A 27,976-nucleotide genomic window follows, 5' to 3' on the forward strand; every position below is an offset into this window, starting at 1 on the left:
GCGGATTGCTATTGGAGATGCCCTTAGATCATTTTCGGTGACAGTGACTGCCACAAACTGGGCCTGCCCGAGGTAGCCCCTCAACATCTTTGATATTTGATCGATTTTAGGTGACGCAATTGAGCGTCACAAGCATGGGCATACTCGATGACAGTTTACTGTCGAATGGGTCACTCTTTGAATATATAGAAAAATAAATTGTTTTTATAGCTAACTTATTTGTGCATGTCCTTTGTTAATAGCTGAAAATTGCTTGGAATATGGATCTTTTGGTTTCCCTTGTAAAAAGGGAATTGGGAATGGTGATACAACGACTTAAGGCTTGGTTATGAATTCATGTATGCAAGTGTTGATGTGCTTTGTATTGGAGAGACCATGATAACAATACTCATTGTCGTGAGTGTGGAACGTCAAGGTGACACGAATACGGAAAGAGAAAGATTTCTCGTAAGGTGCTTCGATACTTTTCGATAATCCTATCAAAGAAAAGTAAAACAGAGATAGGTTTTCGACCGGGGTTACATATAGGAATATATAACAAAATCCAATGCAATCATCACTTGTAGCAAAATAGTTTTTGCACTATATCTAAGAAAATAGAGACATATCTTCTAGTACTATTCTTATGGATACTCGCTCAAGATGTTGAGAACCACCTTGATTAGAAGATCACTACTACAAAATCCAGATAGCACTAACCCCTCGTCACTGACCGGCAACCACAGAGGTGTCACTGATGAGCTTCATCACCGACGGGCCAACAAAGGCGCGTTTGTGATGAGCCACTGTTGGTTAGCTGGAACTGTTAACACAGACTCGAGAGCAATTGTTCGGTCAATGATGAGGTCCTCTTTCACTATTGCACGGTCGACATGTCGTCATACACAGATGTCAGATTTGGCATATCAGTGATATTCCTTAATCACTAACCCCGCCCCCCCCCCAATTAGTGGCGGGTCATTGTTGTCTATTCAACTTTGTCCTCTTCTTATCCGCGCGGCAACAAACGAGAATGTGAAATGGGGTATGAATGTATTCACGCCTCCTCGATCATCAGTGTGCTTGTTTGGCTAGCGGTGTGTGGGTTCTCAATGAGTATGCATTGAACCGGCGACGATCCCACGACGGCAACCGCTCTCCGTGCGCATTTTCCACGACACCATTGAAAGTAAATTGAAGAAAAATCAAAATATTCAAAAAAAATTACAAGAAACATTTATGAGTGTTTCATCTTAATGCAAAATTTCATGATGAAACAACATTTGTGGAGGTCAACAAAAAATACAAAATTGATATTCCAAAATGCTTCTAAAAATAGCCTTTTTAGAGCATCGGCCTTTTTGTCTAACCTCAACGAATGTCATTCCATCATGAAAATTTGCATGCAGACGAAACATTCCTCAATGTTTATCACAAAAAATTAAGAATTTTTATTTTCTTCCTTGCAAAAAAAGGAATTTTTATATTCTTCCTCGCAAAAAAAGGAATTTTTATATTCTTCACTATTTTTTAAGACTTTACTGTTCACCCATGTGAGCCCGGAATTATAAACTTCATAACTCTTGTGGTTTTTCTCACTCGAAGTCGAAGATACGGGGATTGGCATCTCTTCCGGTCGCCGTCGCTCGCGGCTTCGTCCCGAACCGGTTGTTATTTCGGCTGGTTAATAACGGAGAAACCGAACCGACCGAACCGGAGGCATAACCCAATGCCCACCGGGGCCCTTCTTCAGGTGCGTGTCTAATTCATTTGTCACCAAAATTTACACCCGTCATCTTCCCCACCCGCTCCCAAACCCTAGCCGACCTCGCCGGCGGTGGGCTCTCAGACGATGGAGACGGAGGGGGCGGTCCCCCCGCCCAAGAATCCTCGCCGCCCCCGGCGCCGCGACCTCAACGCACTGGTACTCCCCGATCGACCCCATCTCTTCCTGTTCCTCTATATCTTTTAGCGGCTTGTGATCCTGAGAATTTGATGTGCGGAAGTGCGGGAGAGAGGGTCCAGGATTACTACGTGATTTCTGAGGGTTTAGGTGTCACCTGGAGAAGAAAGCTTAGGATTTCATGGGGTTTTAGGGTTTTTACATGAGTACGGATGCCGAGTTTGCGGTGGTTCAGACGCCTGCAAAGAAGTTGGATGTCGAGTTTGGAGCTCATAGCATCATTTGTTATTCTGTTGGCAATGACTTGTATTAGACTTTATTTTTGTGGATCAGCGTGGCATTTTAGTTTTCTTGAGAGGGCGATACATTCCACCCATAATTCTGTTCATTCTTGAGGGCTGGGAGTTCCGTTTTGGGAAACCATTTCCCTCTTCCAGTAAGCTGGAATTTTGCTTCAGAGCTACTCTCCCAGTCCCTTTTTATCGGCAATAATTATCACGTCAACTGTTCTGCAATTCCATCAATTAGGTGGACCGAATAAATAAAGCTAGGTCATCTGGCATAAAAAAGGGACATTAATCTGTAGCGTCCATGAAGCGTTTCAGTGGGGCAAATTTGGAAGAGGTCCTCATAAGGCAAATTGTGCCTAACAATTCCAGACAAATCTGAGGCAAAGCTAACACCTAAGGAGAAATTAACACCTATAAAAGGGATGGAGGGAGTACTAATATTAGGATGACTGTACTTGGATGATTGCTAGAGTATTTTACGATATGACAAACAAAGTGCTAGTGTCATGCTATCCTGAAATCCTAAATTTAGAATGTATTTGTAGTTACCGATGCCACTTTGATGCTGTAGAAGATAATTTTGCGGTTGAAACGGTTTCCTGAGGGCATGTACATGCAAGGTGCTTATTAATGACCGCGTGAAGAGAGAGAATATAGCCACATCATTAAGCACCTGGAGCATGTAATTCATCTACGGAACTACTGCACGTCCAATACTTGGTGTCCGACCTTGCTATGATGGTCAATCCAGTGAGTCTGCTGTACCTTGCCCCGTGCATCGATGGTCGGATCTGCCGCATCTTATAAAAATCAGATGGAAAACATCGTATGTATAGCAACACTCTTTCATCTACTCTAGAATATTTAAGCTCAGCTTTCTAGGTGCTTGAATGGTTTATTTTATGCTATTAATTAGTATAAGTACTCCCTCTGATTTTGGAACGGTAGAAGTACTAATTAAATTCATAAGAACCTCTTGGTACATAATCAAGCACACATCCTTTCAAATAAGCACCAATATGCTATCCTATGTGTCTAGAAAAATCTGGTTTATCCTGCTAAGCACTTGTGTTGTACATGTTCTGATGGTAGTTTTCTTATTCAGGATCCATATTTAGAGGAATCTGATGGACAGGACATTGGCATTCCAGAAGTTGGCATGGTGTTCAATAACCACATGGAGGTCAACCGATTCTACCGTAGGTATGCCCGTCGTGTTGGTTTTGGTGTCTCGGTTAGGAGGTCCTCGTTCTCACAAGAAGGCACCTGCTTATATCTCGAGCTGATGTGCTGTAAAGGAGGGCGTCCACGTTATGAGCCTAAGTTCAGGAAGCGGGCCTCATCAACCACCAATTGCCCAGCAAGGATCCGTGTGAAGTTATGGGGAGACAAATTGTTGCATGTAGAGTTGGCAAACCTTGATCACAATCATCCTGTGAGCCCAGCAATGGCAAGGTTCTTGAACTCTTATAAGCAGCTTTCTGGCCCTGCGAAGAGGCGGCTGCGTATGGGTGGACCTGGAGCTATGCCAGTTGAAGAGCCAAGCAAGATGCCTGTTGATAAGTTGGGTGCACTCGAGGAACTTCTGTTTGGAGAGAGCAAGAACCATAGTTTTGTTGAGAGGGGCCGTTTGAAGCTCCAACCTGGAGATTCAGAAGCACTTCGACTTTTCTTTACCCGAATGCAGGCCAAAAATGCAAACTTTTTCAATGTTATCGACTTGGATGATGAAGGCTGTGTCAGGAATGTTTTTTGGGCGGATGCATGGTCAAGAGCCATGTATGAGTATTATAATGACGCTATCACCCTTGACACTTCCTATGTGGTTAGTAAACATGATATGCCTCTTGTGACTTTTCTTGGGGTGAATCATCATGGCCAATCTGTCTTGTTGGGTTGTGGCCTGCTCTCTGATGAAACAGCAGAAACCTATACGTGGCTGTTTAAGGCGTGGGTAGCATGCATGTCTGGCAACCTTCCAAAGGCTATCATCACTGACCAATGCAGGGGCATCCAGAGTGCAGTTGCTGAGGTTGTTCCTGGAGTTCGCCATAGAATATGCTTGCATCAGATAATGAAGAAGGCGGCAGAGCAATTAAGTGGGCTATCAGAGTACAAAGCTATCAGCAAGGCATTGCAAAAGGCTGCATATGATTCTTTAACAGTAGATGAGTTTGAAGGTGAATGGAGTACTTTGATCACATACAATGGGCTTCAGGGTCATGACTGGTTAAGATCACTTTATGAGTGCAGATTTTCATGGGTTCCTATCTTTCTTAAAGATGCTTTTTGGGCAGGAATGTCTGCTACACAAAGAAGTGAAACTATCACTCCTTTCTTTGAAGGGTATGTTGATTTGAAAACCTCTTTGAAGCAATTTCTTGGTAAGTATGAGATGATTTTGCAGAGCAAATACGAGAAAGAAGCCCAAGCAGATTTTGAGACATTTCATAAGCAACGTCCACCTGTTTCAAAATTCTATATGGAAGAACAGCTCTCAAAGGTATACACCCATAACATGTTCAAGAAGTTGCAAGATGAGATTGAAGCCATTATGTACTGCCATGTATCTTTGATGAATGGTGATGGGCCCATCTCCACATTTAATGTCAAGGAATGTATTTTCCTTGAAGATGGTAAAAGGACTATGAGCAAGATTTTTGCAGTTACTTATAACACAGAGGAAAAGGATATAACTTGTATATGTGGAGGTTTCCAATTTAGCGGCATATTATGTAGGCATAGTCTCTCCGTGCTCAAGTTTCAACAGGTTCGTGAAGTTCCTTCACAGTATGTTCTTGATAGGTGGAAAAAGGATTTTAGACAGTTACATGTGATGGGACGACTTTCAAGTGATGTTGTTCCCGACAATCGTGTGGATAGATATGACTATTTGTCGATGAGATGCCTGCAGCTTGTTGACTCTGCAGTCCTGTCAGATAAGTATCGCCTTGCTTTGAGGCTGGTGAGAGAGGTTGAGAAGTTCTTATTAAATAGCAATACACATGATGATACACAGCCAAGGATCAAGTCTCGCATTCCTAAAGTAAAACCAAATACAGTGACTGGTCAAAATTTGGTGAATGTCGTTACTGACAATGGGAATGGTGGGCCCAAAGGACCAGAGGTACTGGTTCAACCTGTAATTAATCTCTTGGCAATATACATTCTTGCTTTTGATTGTTTATGGAAATTGTTTACTTGAACTGCTACCATCTGAAACCATTCTTATTTTGCAAAACGCAGGCTTCTGCATCAGCGCAAGCATCACAAATCCAGAAGGTAGATTGGAATAAGCATCAGGACTTTTGGTGCAATACCACTTCATCAGTTGAAACATATAGCATAGTGGGTATATTGACTGCCTAATGTTTTTTACTTTTAACTGCAGGGAGTAGCAGAAAAGGCTGTAGTTCCTGCTGGTTACATTGGTGTGCCAGCTAACGTCCAGCAATTCATGGGCAATCAAGCTGCAATGCGCCCAAGTATTGTTTACATGGTTCCGGTACGTCAAAACATGGGTGACTTTATTATCAGCTAAAATGTCACATTGTACAAGTACCAATAGCACCAGAAAAGATTTCCAGCATATTCTGATGGCCTTTTTTACACCAACATTAGAGGCTCCATAGCCCATACTACTCTGGAACTTGCCCATCTCCATGATGCATGGTTCCTGAGTGCATCATTTCTGGAAACACGTGCCGTCAAGTTAACTCTTGCTTATATGAAATTTCAGAGTGGCGTTGACCCTCAGGCATTTGGAAATGGTGTTTTGATGCCAGTGATGTACCAGCAGATGTTCCAGGTTTGTGTTTACGTGTATTAGCAGCAAGTTCATGCATTCTTCTCCCACTTTGGCCGGACCATTCATGTGTGGTATACAATGTTATGGATGCATGTAGATACCTCAGCAGCCAAACGGAGCCGCGCAAGACACATTAGCAAACGGTAAAAGGAAGCGACCCCGTGCCCAGAAGCCAACAGAGACATCTCATCAGTCAAATGGAACCTCAGGACCTGCAGCTGGCTAAGGGCACTCTTCCCATTTAAATCAGAATTCACAACAGGTTTTTTCCTCATTGGGACTCCTGTTTCGCTTTGCGCCATTATTTGTTGAGGTGTTGACAGTAATGGCCTGATGGTCGCGTTTTGGGACATCCCAGGAGTTGGTAAATATGCAGAGAAAGAGGAGTCCTGATGCCAAGAGGAATCTTGTGTAGGCATGCTGGCAGTGAGAAGCGCGCACCTCGACGATCGCAGGCGGTGACCCTCAAGCATTTGTGCGGCCCGATGCCATCTTCATTTGGGTCATGCTGCTTCAGTCCTGCCATGTGTAGAAGACAGTTATCTTTTGATTGATGTCGATTCCAGCAACATTAGCAACATCTAATCTCCTGCGCCGAGTGTGGCTGTGGCTCTTGTTGAGGGCATGTAAATGATTTTTCTTAACCGATCATGTAAATGATTTTGCTGAATGAGCCCTATCCTGTCATGATCCCGGTGCATCATGTTGCTTTGAATCGTCAAGTAGTTGTACAATATTGTATATGCTAAAGCAATCTGTTAGTAGAACAACATGCAGATCTTCTTTTTACATCTCTTTATTCCACTTTATAGGGGAAAAAAAGGGTCCTAGAATGTCGGGTGTGTCATGGTAGTCCTAATTCTGTGGAAGTCCTACGTGGTACGGCGGCTTCTATGATTTCGAATACTTTTGCATCACTGATTTTCCTCGTTCTTTACACAAATTCACTACGGTTATTTTGTTTTTGTTTTTTGTCTTGAGTAATGAGCATTCATGGTGGGGTAGTTTTGCAGAACTTTCCTAACAACCGTGGTGGGAAATTTGCCAAGGTTTCTCGAAGCACATGAGCTACTGTGTATGATCACCCCAGCAGGCTACATAGTTATTGAATCAAACTAAAATTTTAACTGTGAAAGAACAAACCGCATGTAAGCCAAAGCACAAACCGAACGTAACCGAAGCCAAGGATGGAACGTAGCATGCATCCAAGTTCAAACGATCTGTATTTCCACTTCCGTAGCAACCTGTCGAAATCACAATTGCCATTTACCAGCCGAATCCACAGCACTGAACCTACCTATATGCATCCCATCATCTCTACAGCAAGTTTGCCTTGCCAGCCACTCATCGTTACATCCAAGTCAGCCCGGAGAGGCACAAAAAAATGGTTATCCTGCCTTTTGATCTACACACGGCACTGCCATGACGTAGCTCTGATACTCGAAGGGTTACTCCTGATCTGAAATAATAGGCTGTCCATCTCAACACGGAAAATAAGTTTTCAAGTGTGTTCGCAACTACTGCCGTGATTCTTCTTCTTGGTCTTCATTGTTCTCGTCAGTTTGAGAAGCCAGCTTCACGATGTCTTCCACAAGGATCTTTCCTTCTGTGGCATAAAAAGTTGTCAGCAAACAATGTAATACTATCATCAACACAACGGGAAAGTCATGTGAGTGCAAGGACCTTTGTCTTTAGAAAGGTTGCTGATGAACTCTTGGACACCTTCCTTCCCAATGGTATCCTTGAGATAAGCCGCAGCCGCCGCTACCTCCTCAGGAGTGACCTTGCCATCATGATCCCTGCAAATTGAGGTGCAAATGGAATCAGTATGTTGATGTAGCATGCTCCAAGTGCAACCCAACGTCTTGGTCCATGATAAACATCAGCAACTTGATCCAGAATGAGTTTTCTGATATACAAGTGATACTGAGCCATACGGATCAGCCGTACTCATGCTATAACCTCTTCTCTGACCTCATTGACTCCATATACATTATGGTGCACAATTATGCTACTTTGCCCTACAGCTGTTGGTCAGCTTTTCTGTTCAAATCATGATATATAAAGAATAAATGGGTATTCATTGCATCAGCAATTCATGGAAAATGGCAAATCCCTGTCCAAGTATCAGACAGATGGAGTACATGTTTTATGTATCTATATGGGTGGCAGACTTGGCAGTATATAAATGAACAAGCAGAGAATAATGAACGGTGTTGGACAACGAGGCTACCACTGAAAACTTGTCTGGACATGGAACTTGCAGTACATTTATAAATCCTCCCTACTCGACAAGCCCCAGTTTAGTTTCAAATACAAAGTGATATTGACCATAAGCACAATGTACTACTACTTATGGTCAAATGACATACCTATCAAGCAGGAGTAGTTGACTAGCATGCAATATAAAATCAGCTTCATTCACATACAAGTGACATACCTATTTCTCGCAAAAAAAAAGTGGCATACCTATCAAGCAGTTGCCAGCGGTTTCCGATTTGTGCATCTACATCATCTATCTCCTTTTCCAATCCCTGAAGCATAGCATCAACCTAAACACAGCAAAAATATGTCAATAACTAATACACAGATTATAGATATCCAACAACAACAACAACAACAACAACAACAAAGCCTTTAGTCCCAAACAAGTTGGGTTAGGCTAGAGGTGAAACCCATAAGATCTCGCAACCAACTCATGGCTCTGGCACATGGATAGCAAGCTTCCACGCACCCCTGTCCATAGCTAGCTCTTTGGTGATACTCCAATCCTTCAGGTCTCTCTTAACGGACTCCTCCTATGTCAAATTCGGTCTACCCCGCCCTCTCTTGACATTCTCCGCACGCTTTAGCCGTCCACTATGCACCGGAGCTTCTGGAGGCCTGCGCTGAATATGCCCAAACCATCTCAGACGATGTTGGACAAGCTTCTCTTCAATTGGTGCTACCCCAACTCTATCTCGAATATAGATATCCAACGTAACATAAACACCAGTGACAGACTGGCAGTTCCTCCAGAGAAACTTCTCCGACTTAACAACAGACTTTATTTGGAAATAACAAAAGTAGATACAGAAATCAATCAAGAAACAAATTCATAAGGAGCCACCATTTAATCAAAATAAATAAATAAACTAAAGATAAAACTAGAATTTCAAATGTGAGTGCCGGCACCTTATACGTACGTTTGACATTTGACTAGCAGATAGCCAGCTGGTATAGTATAACCCTGTTTATGACAGCTTGGTAATTTATTCCCAAATAAGCTAACATGCAGAGGTGAGAATGCAAATCAAGTAGCTATAAATCCTACCAAAGCTGACTAATCCAGGATACAGTTTTTGGCGAACTATATTCACATGAAGGGTGAAATGCAACCATACATACAAAGAAAGATATGAAGTTTACAAGTTATATCAAAGCTGACTCATTTAGGATATGACGATTGGTTTTTGGCGACATTGACTCAGATCTGAACATTTCTTATGTTGTATTTGCCTACTGGCGTTTGAAAAAATCAATGGCACTAGTTACCGTACCACTAAGTCTCATCAGAAAATGGGGGGATAGGTTTTTAACTGTTCAGTTCAGTTCAGATGTGACAAATGACACACTTGTGGACAGATTAACTCACCCGTCTACAAGCTCTTAACTGAAAATCACATCATAAAGTCGTATACATGAATCGATGTATATGTACTTACTTTTTAGATTTCAAATGGCAAGGGAAACTTGCCTATCGAAGCAGCGAGTTTGGCTATCTGGCACTACAGACAAGTCCATTTGTTTCGTTTATATCACCAACTAGCTTTCTTATGTTGAGAAAACTATTTAAGATGCAACCATACAGTCAATTCTCATCTCAATACATCGATGTTCTTATTATCTGGCATTTATGTCTTCAAGTTATGTGACTGATGAGATATGGCTTTCCATGCATAGAAGGATTCCTTACCTTCTCAATCAACGCTGACGAGACCTTTTCTTCTGCAGCGACCTCATCAGCGTCGTCTGCCTCCTCTCTAGCAGCCATATATGCCCTCTTAGCTTCTTCACCATCTGTGCCTTCTTTTTCAATCATGGAGTTATACAGTCCTATCTGCATTCGACAACAATAAAGTCCTTTTAGACCTCCACAGTACATGCATATGCAACATAACAGAAGAATGACGTATGGACAATTGTTCCATTTCACATGTCCACACTGTACCTCCTGGTTGACAAGGCTCAGGAACTCTTGACGCTCCTTGCTAACAGACTGCAATATAAGTAATCATGGACTATTACCATCAGTAGTTAATGTGCTAATATAAAATACAGATAGACTAGGATCATACCGATGCAGATGCTAGCACAGCCAAGGCTCGACTGATATTACAGAGTTGTTCCTTGTCACGCTGTTTTCCTTCTCTCAGTTCTTCTTCTTCCCTAGCAGTAGGCTCGGTCATTTCATTTAAAGCTAAATCTTGTTCATCAGCCTCTGGTTCTTTGAGCTTTGCCTTCTCTTCCTTCTTTTGTTTTGCCTTTTCTTCTTTCTCTTTCTTCTTCTCTTCCTCCTGAATATTTTTGTATGCAAAAGTGTTAACAACAGTTCGTATAAGCAGCATAACGCTGAAAATAAAATAAATGGTCTACAGTTCGGTATAAGCAGCATTATACGCTGAAAATAAAATAACTGGGTTACAGTTCAGTATTAGCAGCAGTATGCTAAAGATAAAATAAACAGGCAACAGTTAAGTGTTAGCAGTAAAGCAGCATTGTGCTGGAAATGAATAATTGGGTGACAGTTTGATACTAGCAGCATATCAGCACAATGTTCGCAGCATTATGTTGGAAAAAACAAATAATCGGGTCCAGACGATCATAAATCCCAATACCTACTTACCGGGTATTTATGAACTAAAAGTCTAAAACTGGGCTAACAGATCCCATGAAACAAATTTTATTATGGATGGCCCTAAAGCATACAAAAGATGATAAACTAATACACTTTTTCCCGTCCAGTGTGAACATTGACGTGGCTCAGACGAGATGAGATGATAGCTTTACAGTTGAGACTACAGAGAATTGCCTTAATTCACAAATGCAGGCATACCAAGAGTTCAAGAAAAAAAATCATTCATAGCATAAACCATGAACAGCTTCCCAATCCATCCAATGCATGAGATCATGAGGGCATGAACAGGAAGGATTATCAAGCTTCAATCATGACAGAACAAGCGCATGACAGGATATGTAATAGTAGCGTATGTTACATGGGGTGTCAGCCAAAAGAAGTCCATAATATGAATGACTTTTGAGCCAAGACAATAAATTAGTAAAAGAAGAGTGACTACATGCCCCACTCACTATTAGCTTACCAGAAGTTCGACCAATGTGAACTTCATATCTATGATATCATGGTTGCATTTGCAGATGATGTAAAAATAGTCCATTTTTAATATTTGTAATACTTCTATAAGGAGAAGACCCACTCACTATTAGCTTACCAGAAGTACGACAAATGTGAACTTCATATCTACGATATCATGGTTGCATTTGCAGATGATGTAAAAATAGTCCATTTTTAATATTTGTAATACTTCTATAAGGAGAAGACATATACATCACCTTGATAAGTTCTTCCTGCATCTCAAGGAATTCCAGTTTTTTCCTTCTCTCAGAAACTGAATCTTCAGATGGCAATACTGTACCAACTGTATCCACAACTTCATCTGGTAGAGAAGACAATGTTGCTACAACAGCCTCCTCAGGTTTCATTCTCCCAGATACGATAAAAGCTCTGACAACATTAGAAAGATGAGTAAGAGTGCGCCCAAACAGTACTTTTGTAGTCACTGAGAAATATATCAAAAGAATTTACCTTGAAAGTATGAGAAGGGACGATGGCATAGCATGGTTGAGTGAGAGGTCCAACCAGTCTCGTAGCTGGACAGAAAATGAAGTTGCAATGAATTACATTAACACAAGAAGTTATGGTTGTTAGAAGCAATACAATCTAACTTTAACTGTGTTTATCTCTAAGTGGAGACAGAATGATGGATGTAGCTTACAACAGCATCAGACTTCACATTACAGTTACTACAAAAGTAATATAACTCTGGGAACAAAAACTATGAAACAAGATCATACAGAAGGGACAACTGATAAATAAACCACGATGGACTAGGATAAGTACCATGGTGCCGAGTAGGGCATAGAGGTACTTACAGATAGCACAAACAAAGAAACAAAGTCATCTTTTGAAGACCAAAAAAAAGGTCAGGCGATGGAAATTGATGATGCACTGGCCTATTCTATGACAGGGACATAAAATGAAAACTCCCTCTCATATCACAAATCATTCCAGTTCTTGGCATAAGAACTTAGGTAAGGTATCTGTTGACCGAAGTTAACCCTATTTGAGATGTATAGGCATATCAGAAATAGTTAACTATGGATATGTTATTACAGTATATGCAGGATATTGGATGCAGTGTCATAAATTTATCTCAAAGGGGTGGAATGACATACAATGTGGAAGAAATGAATAGATGGCTAGGATGAACATGCAACAGAGGTAGAAAACTAAACAAGTACACCAAGTAACTGAGTATAAAGTATTGGAGACTATGAAACTCTAAATTATGTGCATATCATCTGAGTAGGGCAAACAAACCTGTTGACGCATTTCTTCCGTTGACAGCAGGCCTAGGTGGCCGCGTTCACGGCAGGCTTGCCGGAGCTCCTCTTCAGAAAGAGACTCCACCCCCTCAGCTTGAATCACCTTATCATCATTCTTAATGCTGCATAGATAAGAGTACTATTACTAAAACAACGAGCAGATAACTTATAAAGATAAATGCCAAATTGCATTGAAGTATATAGTCGCAAAATCACTAGAAAATCCAATTCCACAAATAGTTATATACATTAAATGAGCATAGATGCTTGAATATCAGGTACTTTTTGAGTCCAGCACATATTAAACATATTCAAACAGTAACAAATTGGGGTAGGCTAGAGGTGAAACCCAAAACATATTAAACATATTCAAACAGTCTTGAACATAAATCAAATAAGACATGATTCCTTACGTCTACAAAGCTTCAACATCGAGCAAACTACTCTGTATTTGTCTTACATATATTAACAGAGATTACAATACACACTTGATATTATAATTTGGACAATTGTTTGGTTACTTGGTTAGTTTTCTATAAACATTGTATTAATCTCATGTCTCCACAACGGGGCTTATCTCGAAGATTGGCACTTTTGTTATTACGCGCAATAGTAGATAATGATTAGATGCAAGCTAATTAGCGCTCTGCGATACAATTATAAGTTTAATATTTCCATGCATATCCCTCTACTTCACACAATAGCAGACTATATTTCACGTTTTTAAACCAAATACTTACTCGCGCAGTTTTTTGCGAAGCATGAACCTCAAGTAATGGTCCGTACCAAAAGGCCGAATACCCATATATTTGCACATATTTACCAAGCGTGGTCTGCAGAAAAACATTGATCAGCTCTGGTATAACTGTGATATTACAAGGATGTTCAAAATTCAAATAAGATGTAACCTGCTCATGTTATCCAAAGTCAGTTCATCATTAAACAGCTTCGCGAAGTTCAAGATTTCATCATTGGATACACGTTCACCTTTCCTAACCTAATTGCAGTTTAAAGTACATTATCCAAGAGAATATCATATAAATGAATTTATAGTATACACTATACAGTATAAAACTATTCACAGAAGGATGTTATATATAACTGATACCTTGTTTAAAAATTCGTCCAGATCTTCAGCGGTCTGTTTAGTTTCTCCACTACGGGATGTTTGGACTTCCTTTGCCATTTCTTTTGCAGTATCTTGCAGAAACTTTGCATACTCCATCCTTGCTTTCAGTTTCCTTTTCAACGCTTCCTGCATCGGAACATGAACTGCATTCTTGAGCCAATCCATTTTTAACAATGTTTGTGGTTCATATAGAAATGTAACTACGAGATCAATTCAAACATTGATACACAGACATCTGTCATATCAGGAGATAGTGAACAGCAGGGTCAACAAACCATGGAACCAAAATGATGATGTACTGCACGCACATGCACGTCTGATTAACACAGGGTAGGTAACCCATGCATTATAAGTTGTGACATACATGGTGGCATAATAGCATGCTGAGAAATGTAATAGCTAAACAGTATAAACATACTAGTGCACTAAGTAATTATTGTTGTTGCATCACAAACCTCTTCTTTCATCCTGTCTTGAAAAGTGGATGGCAGCATGTTTGGAAACAACTTGAGAAACACCGGCAATAAGAATTCCATGAACGGAACAACGATAAACACAGCAACAGGTACCAGCCTGAAGATATCAGCTGTTGTACGGGTGAGTTGTTGCCTCTCTCTCCTTGACAGGCTCTTTCCACCAGCAAGCTTCACCAGCAATCTTGATGAAATCCTAACATCTGCCCAAAGTAGCTTTGTTCCTAACCAGTAATGCTGCAGTGTAGAAATAAATTCATCCTTCCCATGCTTCAGCTTTACAGCCCAGTCAGCTCTACACAGAGAGAGGTTGCATATGTTTAGAACACCGGAAAAATGGGGCAGAAAACAATATCTTGTATCAAAAGTCATAAGTTTGAGTTCAAGGAAGAAGATACAGACCTACTCATTGAAGCAATAGCTCGGAGAGCAGGGCCAATACCCAGAAGCCTTGCCCAGAATTTTTGTACGATTGATCGGCTAGCCTTTAGAGATTCTTGCACCTGCTTGGCTTTGGCTTTAGCTTTTGCTGTGCTTAGGCCTTCCACAGCCTGGTCACATTCTTCTGGGGATGCCTCCTTTTTCTTTTTATTCTGCTTCTGATCCTCACTCTGTTCTTCTTCGATATCCAACTTAGGTTGCCCAGCAGTTGCAGTTGATGCTCTGCGGACTGACTGCAACAAACCTCTAGCTCCAAAAGGCAATGCAAATTCATTACTTCTTCCAATTCCATAACCATGAAGAGAAATCACATGAGCTGGTCGCTGCGGAAACCCATTACCAAGACCTAGCAGACCACCCTTTGTCAAATTCACACTATACGGCTCTTTCTCCTTGTCAGATTTTGAGTCCCCTAAGCTTTGCTCGAGAAATTGCTGCGCTATTCTTGGCTGAGCCTTGAAACCAAATGCCCCATGCTGGAAGGTAGAGGAGGATGACAGGATAGGTGTGTTAACATTATCCAAAAGATGCTTCCTTCTCCTAATGATCGCCCTTGAAGCCATACTTGGTTGCTTCTCACCCTCCCAATGGGAAGGCAAGGATCATGCCGTTCTAAGTAAAACCTGAAGTGATCAAATTCAGAAACCATAAGAAAAATGAAGATTGACAAGGGGATAGTAACAGCACATTACAACAACAAAAAACAGAGGTGAGAATAATGCTGAACAATCGCAGTACCAATATACCACACGCACTAGTCAATTCTTTTCAAAGGGCACTAACTGTAGTTTTCTGGTATAATGAAAGGACCGTAAATCTCTAGGATTTCCTCTAACATAACAGTAGAACACATAAGTACAGTGAGTAATACTTAGAAACTTATATGAGTAGCAACTAATATGGAGAATCAAAGTGAGCATGCAAAAGCTGTAAGAGAATCAACTCTGATCCAACTATACAAGCAAGCTCAGCAATAGTCCAATCAACAGCCAGCGGAACAAATAAGTGTGTGGTTGTGTATTTCCCAAATGATCACAAGATGCAGAACTTACAATCCATAGCCAGCACAACAAATAAGTCAACAGTTGTGTATCTCCCAATTGATCACAAGATTAAGAGCTGACAATCCAACAATGCATAAATACTATGAGTAATAATTTCACTGTTGCTGGTAAGAGATTTCATGAGAATCAACTATGTTCTTCACCTCAGATTTACAAATTGCTCACTTTAAGTCTTAACTACGACAGGCACTTGTAACAGTTCACGAAGAAAAATCTGAAGCAATCATTAGTCAGTAGTAAACCTGCTTTGTACACTTGCATTAAGGAATATAACTCCATCTTTTAATTTCCAAAATAAGAGTTATAGAGGGAAGAAAAAAATCACAGATAGATTATTATAATCAATAGCAGAGCATCTCCTCGGTTGAACCATTTTGCCTATCCAGATATCGACACAAAAAAGCTAACAGCATATGGCACTGACAATTTAATTCGACAAGTTTGACGTCAGGAGCAGTTCGAGATTATATAAGTTACAAATTCCACTCGACTGTCGAAAATCGAAACCCCGCGAAAAGTGTGAATCGCGTCAGGTTCAGTCCGTACCGATTCATCCATCCTCCCAAGTAAAAGAGACAGATAGCAGGGGCGGACGATTTGCAAACGATCGACCAAGATATTATAAGGAACGGGCGAGGACAAAACAATTATAATTTCTTTAGTTTCGAACAGGACCGCGAAATCGGTCCTTCCGGCTGCCACCTACCCAGAAACATCCACTACTCGCCACTCGCCACAGACAAAATCACCCGAAAACTAAAATCGCAGCAACGCACGTGAACACTGGCTGTCGATCCGTCCCACCGAATCGCCGATGCGAGCGAAGCGAAATCGACCAATGCGTCGACCGACCGACCGGGCAAAAAAAAATCAGAAGAAGAAAAACCAGAGGTGCGTCTGGAGAGAGGCGGAGGAGAGCTCACCCGGCGAGGGACGCGGCGCCGATCGGCCGATCCCGGCGAGGTAGGGTTTAGGGTTTTGGGGGAGGGAGGGGAGGAGCGAGGGGGAAAAGCGAAGGGGAATGGAACTATGGAAGGAGAAGAGGAGCAGCGGGGGCTACTTTACTCGGAGAGGAGGGCGGGGGCAGACGTGCGAAGAAAGAAAGAAATGTGGCTGTTGCAACGTGCAGCTCAAACCGTGAGTCTTGTGTGGGGAACACTTTCCGCTGCGTTCCGTCTGGTTGGGTTGCTGCTGGCCGTCGGATCGGAGCCACCTGATGAAAAATGTACGGATTTTACTTTTACTTTTCCTTTTCGATCCGTTCGAAATGTTGAACCATTTTTTTATTTAATTAATGTTACAAGGGGAAATTTTGGGACTGTTTTGTTTCAAATTAGCTGCTGCAAACTTGAAGCAGTCTCTGCGTAGCACGTGCACCTACCATGAAAGTGACATGAGTCGGAATCGGTTTGATTTGAAGATATGCTGCCCACTATATTCAGGACATGTTGTTTCTTATGATTGGATGTCACACGTGGCATATTCTGGATATATTCGCTGTCATGTTTTTGTGCTCGTCCGCGGGTTTTTTTTTCCTTAAAACAGGTCGAGGCACTGTTGTGCATTGAAACCTAGGGATTGGTGTAAAATCATAATTTAGGTCTCTTATTATATAATATAAATCCAATTAAACCTTTTATTGATCCTATTGTGGTAGTGTAATTCTTTTTTAAAAAATATTACTCACGTTTTTTTTAATATCAGTACAGACACAAGCGCTCATATACACGCGCATACATTCACCCCTATGAACGCACACACGCATACCCTACCCTTATAAGTAAATCCTGAATTAAATCAAGAAATAAATGCGAGTATCAGGATTTGAACCCTGCTGGGCTGGGAATACCACAGTCCCTCTAACCATCCAACCACAGATTGGTTCGCCAGTATAACTCACGTTAAAAGGTGAAATTTAGTATTGTGATTAGGGCATCCAACTCGGTACCCCGTCGGTCCATGGATGTGTGGGTTGTTTAAAATCCCGCAAACTAGACGCAAAATCAGGAGAGCTTTGCTGGCGTCCAGGCCACGACCATGTACATGTTCGACGCTACAGTCCCACCATAAAACCTCTCTGCACAAGAAACGCGCGAAGCGGTTGCCGCCCATTCATCTTGGTCAGTATCGCTGCAAACGTGACTCCATGGCATTGATGCCGGTCAGAGCGACGCCACCGGACAAGCGGGTTGCGCCGCTTCAATGCCGACATGACGACCGAGAAGCCTACCCCAACCGGTGCGCCGCATGAAGTCGGTTACCCGCCCGTTCGCTGCATGTGGCTATTGAAGCACAGCTTCGGCGCGGTCCACACCATCTCCTCTCCGCACTACCCCGATCTACTCCTCTCCGTCTCCACTCACCATCCTCGACGAAGTCGAAGTCGTGGTTCTCCGCGCCTGCAGGTGGCGGCTCTGGATGTGACGCCCCCGATTCGATCGTACACTAATCATACACGCAAATGTGTACGATCAAGATCAGGGACTCACGGGAAGATATCACAACACAACTCTAGACACAAATAAAAAATAATACAAGCTTCGTATTACAAGCCAAGGGCCTCGAGGGCTCGAATACAGAAGCTCGAATACAAACGAGTCAGCGGAAGCAACAATATCTGAGTACAGACATAAGTTAAACAAGGATGCCTTAAGAAGGCTAGCACAAACATCAACGATCAAAGAGGCAAGTGTTGGGGAACGTAGTAATTTCAAAATTTTCCTACGCACACGCAAGATCATGGTGATGCATAGCAATGAGAGGGAAGAGTATTGTCCACGTACCCTCGTAGACCGTAAGCGGAAGCATTATGAGAACGCGGTTGATGTAGTCGAACGTCTTCACGATCCGACCGATCAAAGTACCAAACGCACGTCACCTCCGAGTTTAGCACACGTTCAGCTCGATGGTGTCCCACGAACTCTGATCCAGCAGAGCTTCACGGGAGAGTTTCGTCAGCACGACGGCGTGATGACGGTGATGATGTTGCTACCGACGCAGGGCTTCGCCTAAGCACCGCTATGATATGATCGAGGTGGATTATGGTGGAGGGGGCACCGCACACGGCTAAGGGATCAATGATCAACTTGTGTGTTCTAGGGTGCCCCCTGCCCCCGTATATAAAGGAGAAAGGGGGGAGGCCAGCCGGCCCCTGTAAGGCGCGCCAGGAGGAGGAGTCCTCCTCCCAGTAGGAGTAGGACTCCCCTTTCCTACTCCTACTAGGAGGAGGAAAGGAAGGGGGAAGAGGAGAAGGAAGGAGAGGGAGGAAAAGGGGGAAAGGGGGGCCGTCCCCCTAGTCCAATTCGGTTTGGGCTAGGGGGTCGCGCGCCCTGCCTCCTCACTTTCACCACTTGGCCCATGGGGCCCATTACTTCTTCCTCGTATTCTCGTAACTCCTCGGTACTCCGAAAAATACCCGAATCACTCGAAACCTTTCCGATATCCGAATATAGTCGTCCAATATATCGATCTTTACGTCTCGACCATTTCGAGACTCCTTGTCATGTCCCCGATCTCATCCGGAACTCCAAACTACCTTCGGTACATCAAAACACATAAACTCATAATACTCGTCACCGAACTTTAAGCGTGCGGACCCTACGGGTTCGAGAACTATGTAGACATGACCGAGACACGTCTCCGGTCAATAACCAATAGCGGAACCTGGATGTTCATATTGGCTCCTACATATTCTACGAAGATCTTTATTGGTCAAACCGCATAACAATATACGTTGGTTCCCTTTGTCATCAGTATGTTACTTGCCCGAGATTCGATCGTCGGTATCTCAATACCTAGTTCAATCTCGTTACCGGCAAGTCTCTTTACTCGTTTCCGTAATGCATCATCCCACAACTAATGTTGGGGAACATAGTAATTTCAAAAAAATTCCTACGCACACACGGGATCATGGTGATGCATAGCAACGAGAGGGGAGAGTGTGTCCACGTACCCTCGTAGACCAAATGCGGAAGCGTTAGCACAACGCGGTTGATGTAGTCATATGTCTTCATGATCCGATCGATCCAAGTACCAAACGCACGGCACCTCCGAGTTCTGCACACGTTCAACTCGATGACGTCCCACAAGCTTCGATCCAGCAAAGCTTCACAGGAGAGTTTCGTCAGCACGACGGCGTGGTGACGGTGACGATGATGCTACCGACGCAGGGCTTTACCTAAGCACCTCTACGATATGACCGAGGTGGATTATGGTGGAGGGGGCACCACACTCGGCTAAGAGATCAATGATCAATTGTTGTGTCTAGAGGTGCCCCCTGTCCCCGTATATAAAGGAGCAAGGGGGAGAGGCGGCCGGCCAAGGAGGGCGCGCCAAGGGAGGGAGTCCTACTCCCACTAGGAGTAGGACTCCTCCTTTTCCTAATAGGAGTAGGAGAGGGGGAAGGAAAGGGAGAGGAGGAGAAGGAAAGAGGGGGCCGACCCCCTTGCCCTAAACCAATTCGGTTTGGGCCTTGGGGGGTGCACCCTGAAGGAAATATGCCCTAGAGGCAATAATAAAGTTATTATTTATTTCCTTATATCATGATAAATGTTTATTATTCATGCTAGAATTGTATTAACCGGAAACATAATACATGTGTGAATACATAGACAAACAGAGTGTCACTAGTATGCCTCTACTTGACTAGCTCGTTGATCGAAGATGGTTATGTTTCCTAACCATAGGCATGAGTTGTCATTTGATTAACGGGATCACATCATTAGGAGAATGATGTGATTGACTTGACCCATTCCGTTAGCTTAGCACTTGATCGTTTAGTTTGTTGCTATTGCTTTCTTCATAACTTATACATGTTCCTATGACTATGAGATTATGCAACTCCCGTTTACCGGAGGAACACTTTGTGTGCTACCAAATGTCACAACGTAACTGGGTGATTATAAAGGTGCTCTACAGGTGTCTCCGAAGGTACTTGTTGAGTTGGCGTATTTCAAGATTAGGATTTGTCACGCCGATTGTCGGAGAGGTATCTCTAGGCCCACTTGGTAATGCACATCACTTAAGTCTTGCAAGCATTGCAACTAATGAGTTAGTAGTGGAATGATGTATTACGAAACGAGTAAAGAGACTTGCCGGTAACGAGATTGAACTAGGTATTGGAATACCGACGATCGAATCTCGGGCAAGTAACATACCGATGACAAAGGGAACAACGTATGTTGTTATGCGGTTTGACCGATAAAGATCTTCGTAGAATATGTAGGAACCAATATGAGCATCCAGGTTCCGCTATTGGTTATTGACCGGAGACGTGTCTCGGTCATGTCTACATAGTTCTCGAACCCGTAGGGTCCGCACGCTTAAAGTTCGGTGACAATCGTAATTAGGGTTTTTGTGTTTTGATGTACCGAAGGTAGTTCGGAGTCCCGGATGTGATCACGGACATGACGAGGAGTCTCGAAATGGTCGAGACATAAAGATTGATATATTGGAAGCCTATATTTGGATATCGGAATCGTTCCGGGTGAAATCAGGATTTTACCGGAGTACCGGGGGGTTAATGGGCCTACATGGGCCCTAAGGGAGAAGAGGAGGGCCGGCCAGGGCAGGCCGCGCGCCCCCCTCCCCCCTAGTCCGAATAGGACAAGTAAGGGGGGGGGGCGCCCCCCTTTCCTCTTTCCCCCTTCCCCTTTCCTTCTCCAACAAGGCAAGAGGGGGGAGTCCTACTCCCGGTGGGAGTAGGACTCCTCCAGGCGCACCCCTAGGGGCCGGCCGCACCTCCCCCTCCCTCCTTTATATACGGGGGCAGGGGGCACCCCATGACACACAAGTTGATCTTCGTGATCATTCCTTAGCCGTGTGCGGTGCCCCCTTCCACCATATTCCACCTCGGTCATATTGTAGCGGTGCTTAGGCGAAGCCCTGCGTCGGTAGAACATCATCACCGTCATCACGCCGTCGTGCTAACGAAACTCTCCCTCAACACTCGGCTGGATCGGAGCTCGAGGGACGTCACCGAGTTGAACATGTGCAGAACTCGGAGGTGCCGTACGTTCGGTACTTGGATCGGTCGGATCGGGAAGACGTACGACTACTTCCTCTACGTTGTGTCAACGCTTCCGTTGTCCGTCTACGAGGGTACGTAGACAACACTCTCCCCTCTCATTGCTATGCATCACCATGATCTTGCGTGTGCGTAGGAAAACTGTTGAAATTACTACGTTCCCCAACAGTGGCATCCGAGCCAGGTTTTATTCGTTGATGTTATATGCGCGAGTAGAACACAAGTGAGTTGTGGGCGATATAAGTCATACCGCTTACTAGCATGTCATACTTTGGTTCGGCGGTATTGTTGGATGAAGTGGCCCAGACCGACATTACGCGTACGCTTACGCGAGACTGGTTCTACCGACGTGCTTTGCACACAGGTGGCTGGCGGGTGTCAGTTTCTCCAACTTTAGTTGAACCAAGTGTGGCTACGCCCGGTCCTTGCGAAGGTTAAAACAACACCAACTTGGCAAACTATCGTTGTGGTTTTGATGCGTAGGTAAGAACGGTTCTTGCTAAGCCCGTAGCAGCCACGTAAAACTTGCAACAACAAAGTAGAGGACGTCTAACTTGTTTTTGCAGGGCATGTTGTGATGTGATATGGTCAAGACATGATGCTAAATTTATTGTATGAGATGATCATGTTTTGTAACCGAGTTATCGGCAACTGGCAGGAGCCATATGGTTGTCGCTTTATTGTATGCAATGCAATCGCGCTGTAATGCTTTACTTTATCACTAAGCAGTAGCGATAGTCGTGGAAGCATCAGATTGGCGAGACGACAATGATGGTACAATGGAGATCAAGGTGTCACGCCGATGACGGTGGTGATCATGACGGTACTCCGGAGATGGAGATCACAAGTACAAGATGATGATGGCCATATCATATCACTTATATTGATTGCATGTGATGTTTATCTTTTATGCATCTTATCTTGCTTTGATTGACGATAGCATTATAAGATGATCTCTCACTAAATTACAAGATAAAAGTGTTCTCCCTGAGTATGCACCGTTGCCAAAGTTCGTCATGCCCAGACACCACGTGATGATCGGGTGTGATAAGCTCTACGTCCATCTACAACGGGTGCAAGCCAGTTTTGCACACGCGGAATACTCAGGTTAAACTTGACGAGCCTAGTATATGCAGATATGGCCTCGGAACACTGAGACCGAAAGGTCGAGCGTGAATCATATAGTAGATACGATCAACATATTGATGTTCACCATTGAAAGCTACTCCATTTCACGTGATGATCGGTTATGGTTTAGTTGATTTGGATCACGTGATCACTTAGAAGATTAGAGGGATGTCTTTCTAAGTGGGAGTTCTTAAGTAATATGATTAATTGAACTTAAATTTATCATGAACTTAGTACCTGATAGTATCTTTCTTGTCTATGTTTGATTGTAGATAGATGGCCCATGCTGTTGTTCCGTTGAATTTTAATGTGTTCCTTGAGAAAGCAAAATTGAAAGATGATGGTAGCAATTACATGGACTGGGTCCGTAACTTGAGGATTATCCTCATTGCTGCACAGAAGAATTACGTCCTGGAAGCACCGCTGGGTGCTAGGCCTGCTGCTGGAGCAACACCAGATGTTATGAACATCTGGCAGAGCAAAGCTGATGACTACTTGATAGTTTAGTGTGCCATGCTTTACGGCTTAGAATCGGGACTTCAATGATGTTTTGAACATCATGGAGCATATGAGATGTTCCAGGAGTTGAAGTTAATATTTTAAGAAAATGCCCGGATTGAGAGATATGAAGTCTCCAATAAGTTCTATAGCTGCAAGATGGAGCAGAATAGTTCTGTCAGTGAACATGTACTCAAAATGTCTGGGTATCATAATCACTTGACTCAACTGGTAGTAAATCTTCCTGTTGATAGTGTCATCGACAGAGTTCTTCAATCACTACCACCAAGCTACAAGAGCTTCATGATGAACTATAACATGCAAGGGATGGATAAGACGATTCCCGAGCTCTTCGCAATGCTAAAGGCCGCGGAGGTAGAAATCAAGAAGGAGCATCAAGTGTTGATGGTCAACAAGACCACTAGTTTCAAGAAAAAGGGCAAAGGGAAGAAGAAGGGGAACTTCAAGAAGAATAGCAAGCAAGTTGCTACTCAGGAGAAGAAACCCAAATCTGGACCTAAGCCTGAAACTGAGTGCTTCTACTGCAAGCAGACTGGACACTGGAAGCGGAACTGCCCCAAGTATTTGGCAGATAAGAAGGATGGCAAGGTGAACAAAGGTATATGTGATATACATGTTATTGATGTGTACCTTACTAGAGCTCGCAGTAGCACCTGGGTATTTGATACTGGTTCTGTTGCTAATATTTGCAACTCGAAACAGGGACTACGGATTAAGCGAACACTGGCGAAGGACGAGGTGACGATGCGCGTGGGAAATGGTTCCAAAGTCGATGTGATCGCAGTCGGCACGCTACCTCTACATCTACCTTCGGGATTAATATTAGACCTAAATAATTGTTATTTGGTGCCAACGTTGAGCATGAACATTATATCTGGATCTTGTTTGATGCGAGATGGTTATTCATTTAAATCAGAGAATAATGGTTGTTCTATTTATATGAGTAATATCTTTTATGGTCATGCACCCTTGAAGAGTGGTCTATTTTTAATGAATCTCGATAGTAGTGATACACATATTCATAATGTTGAAGCCAAAAGATGCAGAGTTGATAATGATAGTGCAACTTATTTGTGGCACTGTCGTTTAGGTCATATCGATGTAAAGCGCATGAAGAAACTCCATACTGATGGACTTTTGGAATCACTTGATTATGAATCACTTGGTACTTGCGAACCGTGCCTCATGGGCAAGATGACTAAAACGCCGTTCTCCGGTACTATGGAGAGAGCAACAGATTTGTTGGAAACCATATATACAGATGTATGTGGTCCGATGAATGTTCAGGCTCGTGGCGGATATCGTTATTTTCTCACCTTCACAGATGATTTAAGCAGATATGGGTATATCTACTTAATGAAGCATAAGTCTGAAACATTTGAAAAGTTCAAAGAATTTCAGAGTGAAGTTGAAAATCATCGTAACAAGAAAATAAAGTTTCTACGATCTGATCGTGGAGGAGAATATTTGAGTTACGAGTTTGGTCTACATTTGAAACAATGCGGAATAGTTTCGCAACTCACGCCATCTGGAACACCACAGCGTAATGGTGTGTCCGAACATCGTAATCGTACTTTATTAGATATGGTGCGATCTGTGATGTCTCTTACTGATTTACCGCTATCATTTTGGGGTTATGCTTTAGAGACGGCTGCATTCATGTTAAATAGGGCACCATCGAAATCCGTTAAAACGACGCCTTATGAACTGTGGTTTGGCAAGAAACCAAAGTTGTCGTTTCTAAAAGTTTGGGACTGTGATGCTTATGTGAAAAAGCTTCAACCTGATAAGCTCGAACCCAAATCGGAGAAATGTGTCTTCATAGGATACCCAAAGGAAACTGTTGGGTACACCTTCTATCACAGATCCGAAGGCAAGACATTCGTTGCTAAGAATGGATCCTTTCTAGAGAAGGAGTTTCTCTCGAAAGAAGTGAGTGGGAGGAAAGTAGAACTTGATGAGGTAACTGTACCTGCTCCCTTATTGGAAAGTAGTACATCATAGAAACCGGTTTCTGTGACACCTATACCAATTAGTGAGGAAGCTAATGATAATGATCATGAAACATCAGATCAAGTTACTACCGAACCTCGTGATACGTTCATTTTGCATCATGCTTTTATATCGATATTTATCGCATTATGGACTGTTATTTCACTTTATATCACAATACTTGTGGCTATTCTCTCTTATTTTACAAGGTTTACATAAGGAGGGAGAATGCCGCCAGCTGGAATTCTGGGCTGGAAAGGGAGCAAATGTTAGAGACCTATTCTGCGCAACTCCAAAAGTCCTGAAACTCCACGAAACGTCTTAAAAGAAATAAAGAAAAATTCATGCCAAAGATGAAGGCCAGGGGGCCCACACCCTTCTCACGAGGGTGGGGGGCGCCCCCCTAGGGCGCGCCCCCTACCTCGTGGGCCCCCTGGTGGGTCTCCGACGTCCATCTTCTCCTATATGAAGTCTTTCGATGACAAAAAAAATAAGAGGGAACCTTTCGGGACGAGACTCCGCCGCCACGAGGCGGAACCAATCTAGAGCTCCGGCAGAGCTGTTCTGCCGGGAAAACTTCCCTCCCGGAGGGGGAAATCATCACCATCGTCATCACCAACGCTCCTCTCATCGGGAGAGGGCAATCTCCATCAACATCTTCACCAGCACCATCTCATCTCCAAACCCTAGTTCATCTCTTGTATCCAATTCTTGTCTCAAAGTCCGGGATTGGTGCTAGTAGGTTGCTAGTAGTGTTGATTACTCCTTGTAGTTGATGCTAGTTGGTTTATTTGGTGGAAGATCATATGTTCAGATCCTTTATGCATATTATTACCCCTCTGATTATGAACATGAATATGCTTTGTGAGTAATTACGTTTGTTGCTGAGGACAAGGGAGAAGTCTTGCTATTAGTAGTCATGTGAATTTGGTATTCGTTTGATATTTTGATAAGATGTATGTTGTCTAGCCTCAGTGTTATGTGAACGTCGACTACATAACACTTCACCATTATTTGGGACTAGAGGAAGGCATTGGGAAGTAATAAGTAGATGATGGGTTGCTAGAGTGACAGAAGCTTAAACCCTAGTTTATGCGTTGCTTCGCAAGGGGCTGATTTGGATCCATATGTTTCATGCTATGGTTAGGTTTACCTTAATACTTTTGTTGTAGTTGCGGATGCTTGCAATAGAGGTTAATCATAAGTGGGATTCTTGTTCAAGTAAGAACAGCACCCAAGCACCGGTCCACCCACATATCAAATTATCAAAGTATCAAACGCGAATCATATGAACGTGATGAAAACTAGCTTGACGATATTCCCATGTGTCCTCGGGAGCACTTTTCCTATTATAAGAGTTTGTTTAGGCTTGTCCTTTGCTACAAAAGGATTGGGCCACCTTGCTGCACTTTATTTACTTTTGTTACTTGTTGCTCGTTACAATTTACCTTATTACAAAACTATCTGTTACCACTTATTTCAATACTTGCAGAGAATACCTTGCTGAAAACCGATTATCATTTCCTTCTGCTCCTCGTTGGGTTCGACACTCTTACTTATCGAAAGGACTACGATAGATCCCCTATACTTGTGGGTCATCAAGACTCTTTTCTGGCGCCGTTGCCGGGGAGTGTAGCGCCTTTGGTAAGTGGAATTTGGTCAGGAAAAATTTATATAGTGTGCTGAAATTTACTGTCACTTGTTACTATGGAAGGTAATTCTCTGAGGGGCTTGTTCGGGGTATCTTCACCCTGTCCAGTAGAGCAAAGAGTTGCTCCTCAACCTACTGAACCTACTGAAAATGAAACTCCTTTTATATTTCCTTCGGGTATAATGGAAAAATTGCTCGCTAATCCTTTTACAGGAGATGGAACAAAGCATCCTGATGAGCACTTATTATATGTGGATGAAGTTTGTGGATTATTTAAGCTTGCAGGTGTATCCGATGATGTTGCTAAGAAGAAGGTCTTCCCTTTATCTTTGAAGGAAGACGCATTGATATGGTATAGGCTATGTGATACGAGATCGTGGGACTATAAAAGATTGAAATTGGAATTTCATCAAAAGTATTACCCTATGCATCTTGTTCATCGTGATCGCAATTATATATATAATTTCTGGCCTCGCGAAGGAGAAAGCATCGCTCAAGCTTGGGGGAGGCTTAAATCAATGTTATATTCATGCCCCAATCATGAGCTCCCAAGAGAAATAATTATGCAAAGTTTTTATGCTCGGCTTTCTCATAATAATCAAACCATGCTTGATACTTCTTGTGCTGGCTCTTTTATGATGAAGACTATTGAATTCAGATGGAATTTATTGGATAGAATTAAACACAACTCTGAAGATTGGGACCTCGACGAAGGTAAGGAGTCAGGTATGACACCTAAGTTTGATTGTGTTAAATCTTTTGTGGATACCGATATTTTCCGTAAGTTTAGCACTAAATATGGACTTGATTCTGAGATAGTAGCTTCTTTATGTGAATCTTTTGCTACCTATGTTGATATCCCTAAGGAGAAGTGGTTTAAATATCATCCTCCCATAGAAGTAAAAGTAGCT

The 27,976-nt window shown here is 42.8% G+C and overlaps 2 protein-coding genes across 6 annotated transcripts; one reads left to right on the forward strand and one right to left on the reverse strand.

The window, feature by feature from the left end:
• Positions 1 to 1,706: 1,706 nt before the first annotated feature.
• On the forward strand, positions 1,707 to 6,667 carry LOC125513292 (protein FAR1-RELATED SEQUENCE 6-like). 5 transcript variants are annotated; one of them, XM_048678372.1, is made up of 9 exons: positions 1,767 to 1,903; positions 2,718 to 2,922; positions 3,278 to 3,375; positions 3,471 to 5,299; positions 5,419 to 5,454; positions 5,564 to 5,677; positions 5,912 to 5,980; positions 6,078 to 6,242; positions 6,339 to 6,667. In XM_048678372.1, exons 3-8 carry the CDS (start codon positions 3,300 to 3,302, stop codon positions 6,204 to 6,206), a joined length of 2,253 nt encoding a protein of 750 aa, XP_048534329.1. In that variant the 5' UTR covers positions 1,767 to 1,903; positions 2,718 to 2,922; positions 3,278 to 3,299; the 3' UTR covers positions 6,207 to 6,242; positions 6,339 to 6,667. The 5 variants fall into 5 exon arrangements, with proteins under 5 accessions (XP_048534325.1, XP_048534328.1, XP_048534329.1 ...); XM_048678371.1 differs by lacking the exon at positions 2,718 to 2,922 and having other exon boundaries at positions 1,747 to 1,903; XM_048678369.1 differs by having other exon boundaries at positions 3,278 to 5,299.
• Positions 6,668 to 7,152: 485 nt separating this feature from the next.
• Positions 7,153 to 16,847, reverse strand: LOC125513294 (mitochondrial proton/calcium exchanger protein-like). The gene is made up of 15 exons (XM_048678373.1): positions 16,674 to 16,847; positions 14,648 to 15,309; positions 14,228 to 14,540; positions 13,752 to 13,898; positions 13,552 to 13,640; positions 13,384 to 13,476; positions 12,639 to 12,765; positions 11,844 to 11,908; positions 11,591 to 11,762; positions 10,318 to 10,536; positions 10,191 to 10,238; positions 9,936 to 10,079; positions 8,450 to 8,532; positions 7,664 to 7,779; positions 7,153 to 7,586 (listed from the first exon to the last, which is right to left on the reverse strand). The coding sequence occupies exons 2-15, from the start codon at positions 15,247 to 15,249 to the stop codon at positions 7,498 to 7,500; spliced, it is 2,307 nt and encodes a 768-aa protein (XP_048534330.1). The 5' UTR covers positions 15,250 to 15,309; positions 16,674 to 16,847; the 3' UTR covers positions 7,153 to 7,497.
• Between the last annotated feature and the right edge of the window lie 11,129 nt (positions 16,848 to 27,976).

Source organism: Triticum urartu, chromosome 6, assembly GCF_003073215.2.
Source record: "Triticum urartu cultivar G1812 chromosome 6, Tu2.1, whole genome shotgun sequence".
NCBI lineage: Eukaryota > Viridiplantae > Streptophyta > Magnoliopsida > Poales > Poaceae > Triticum > Triticum urartu.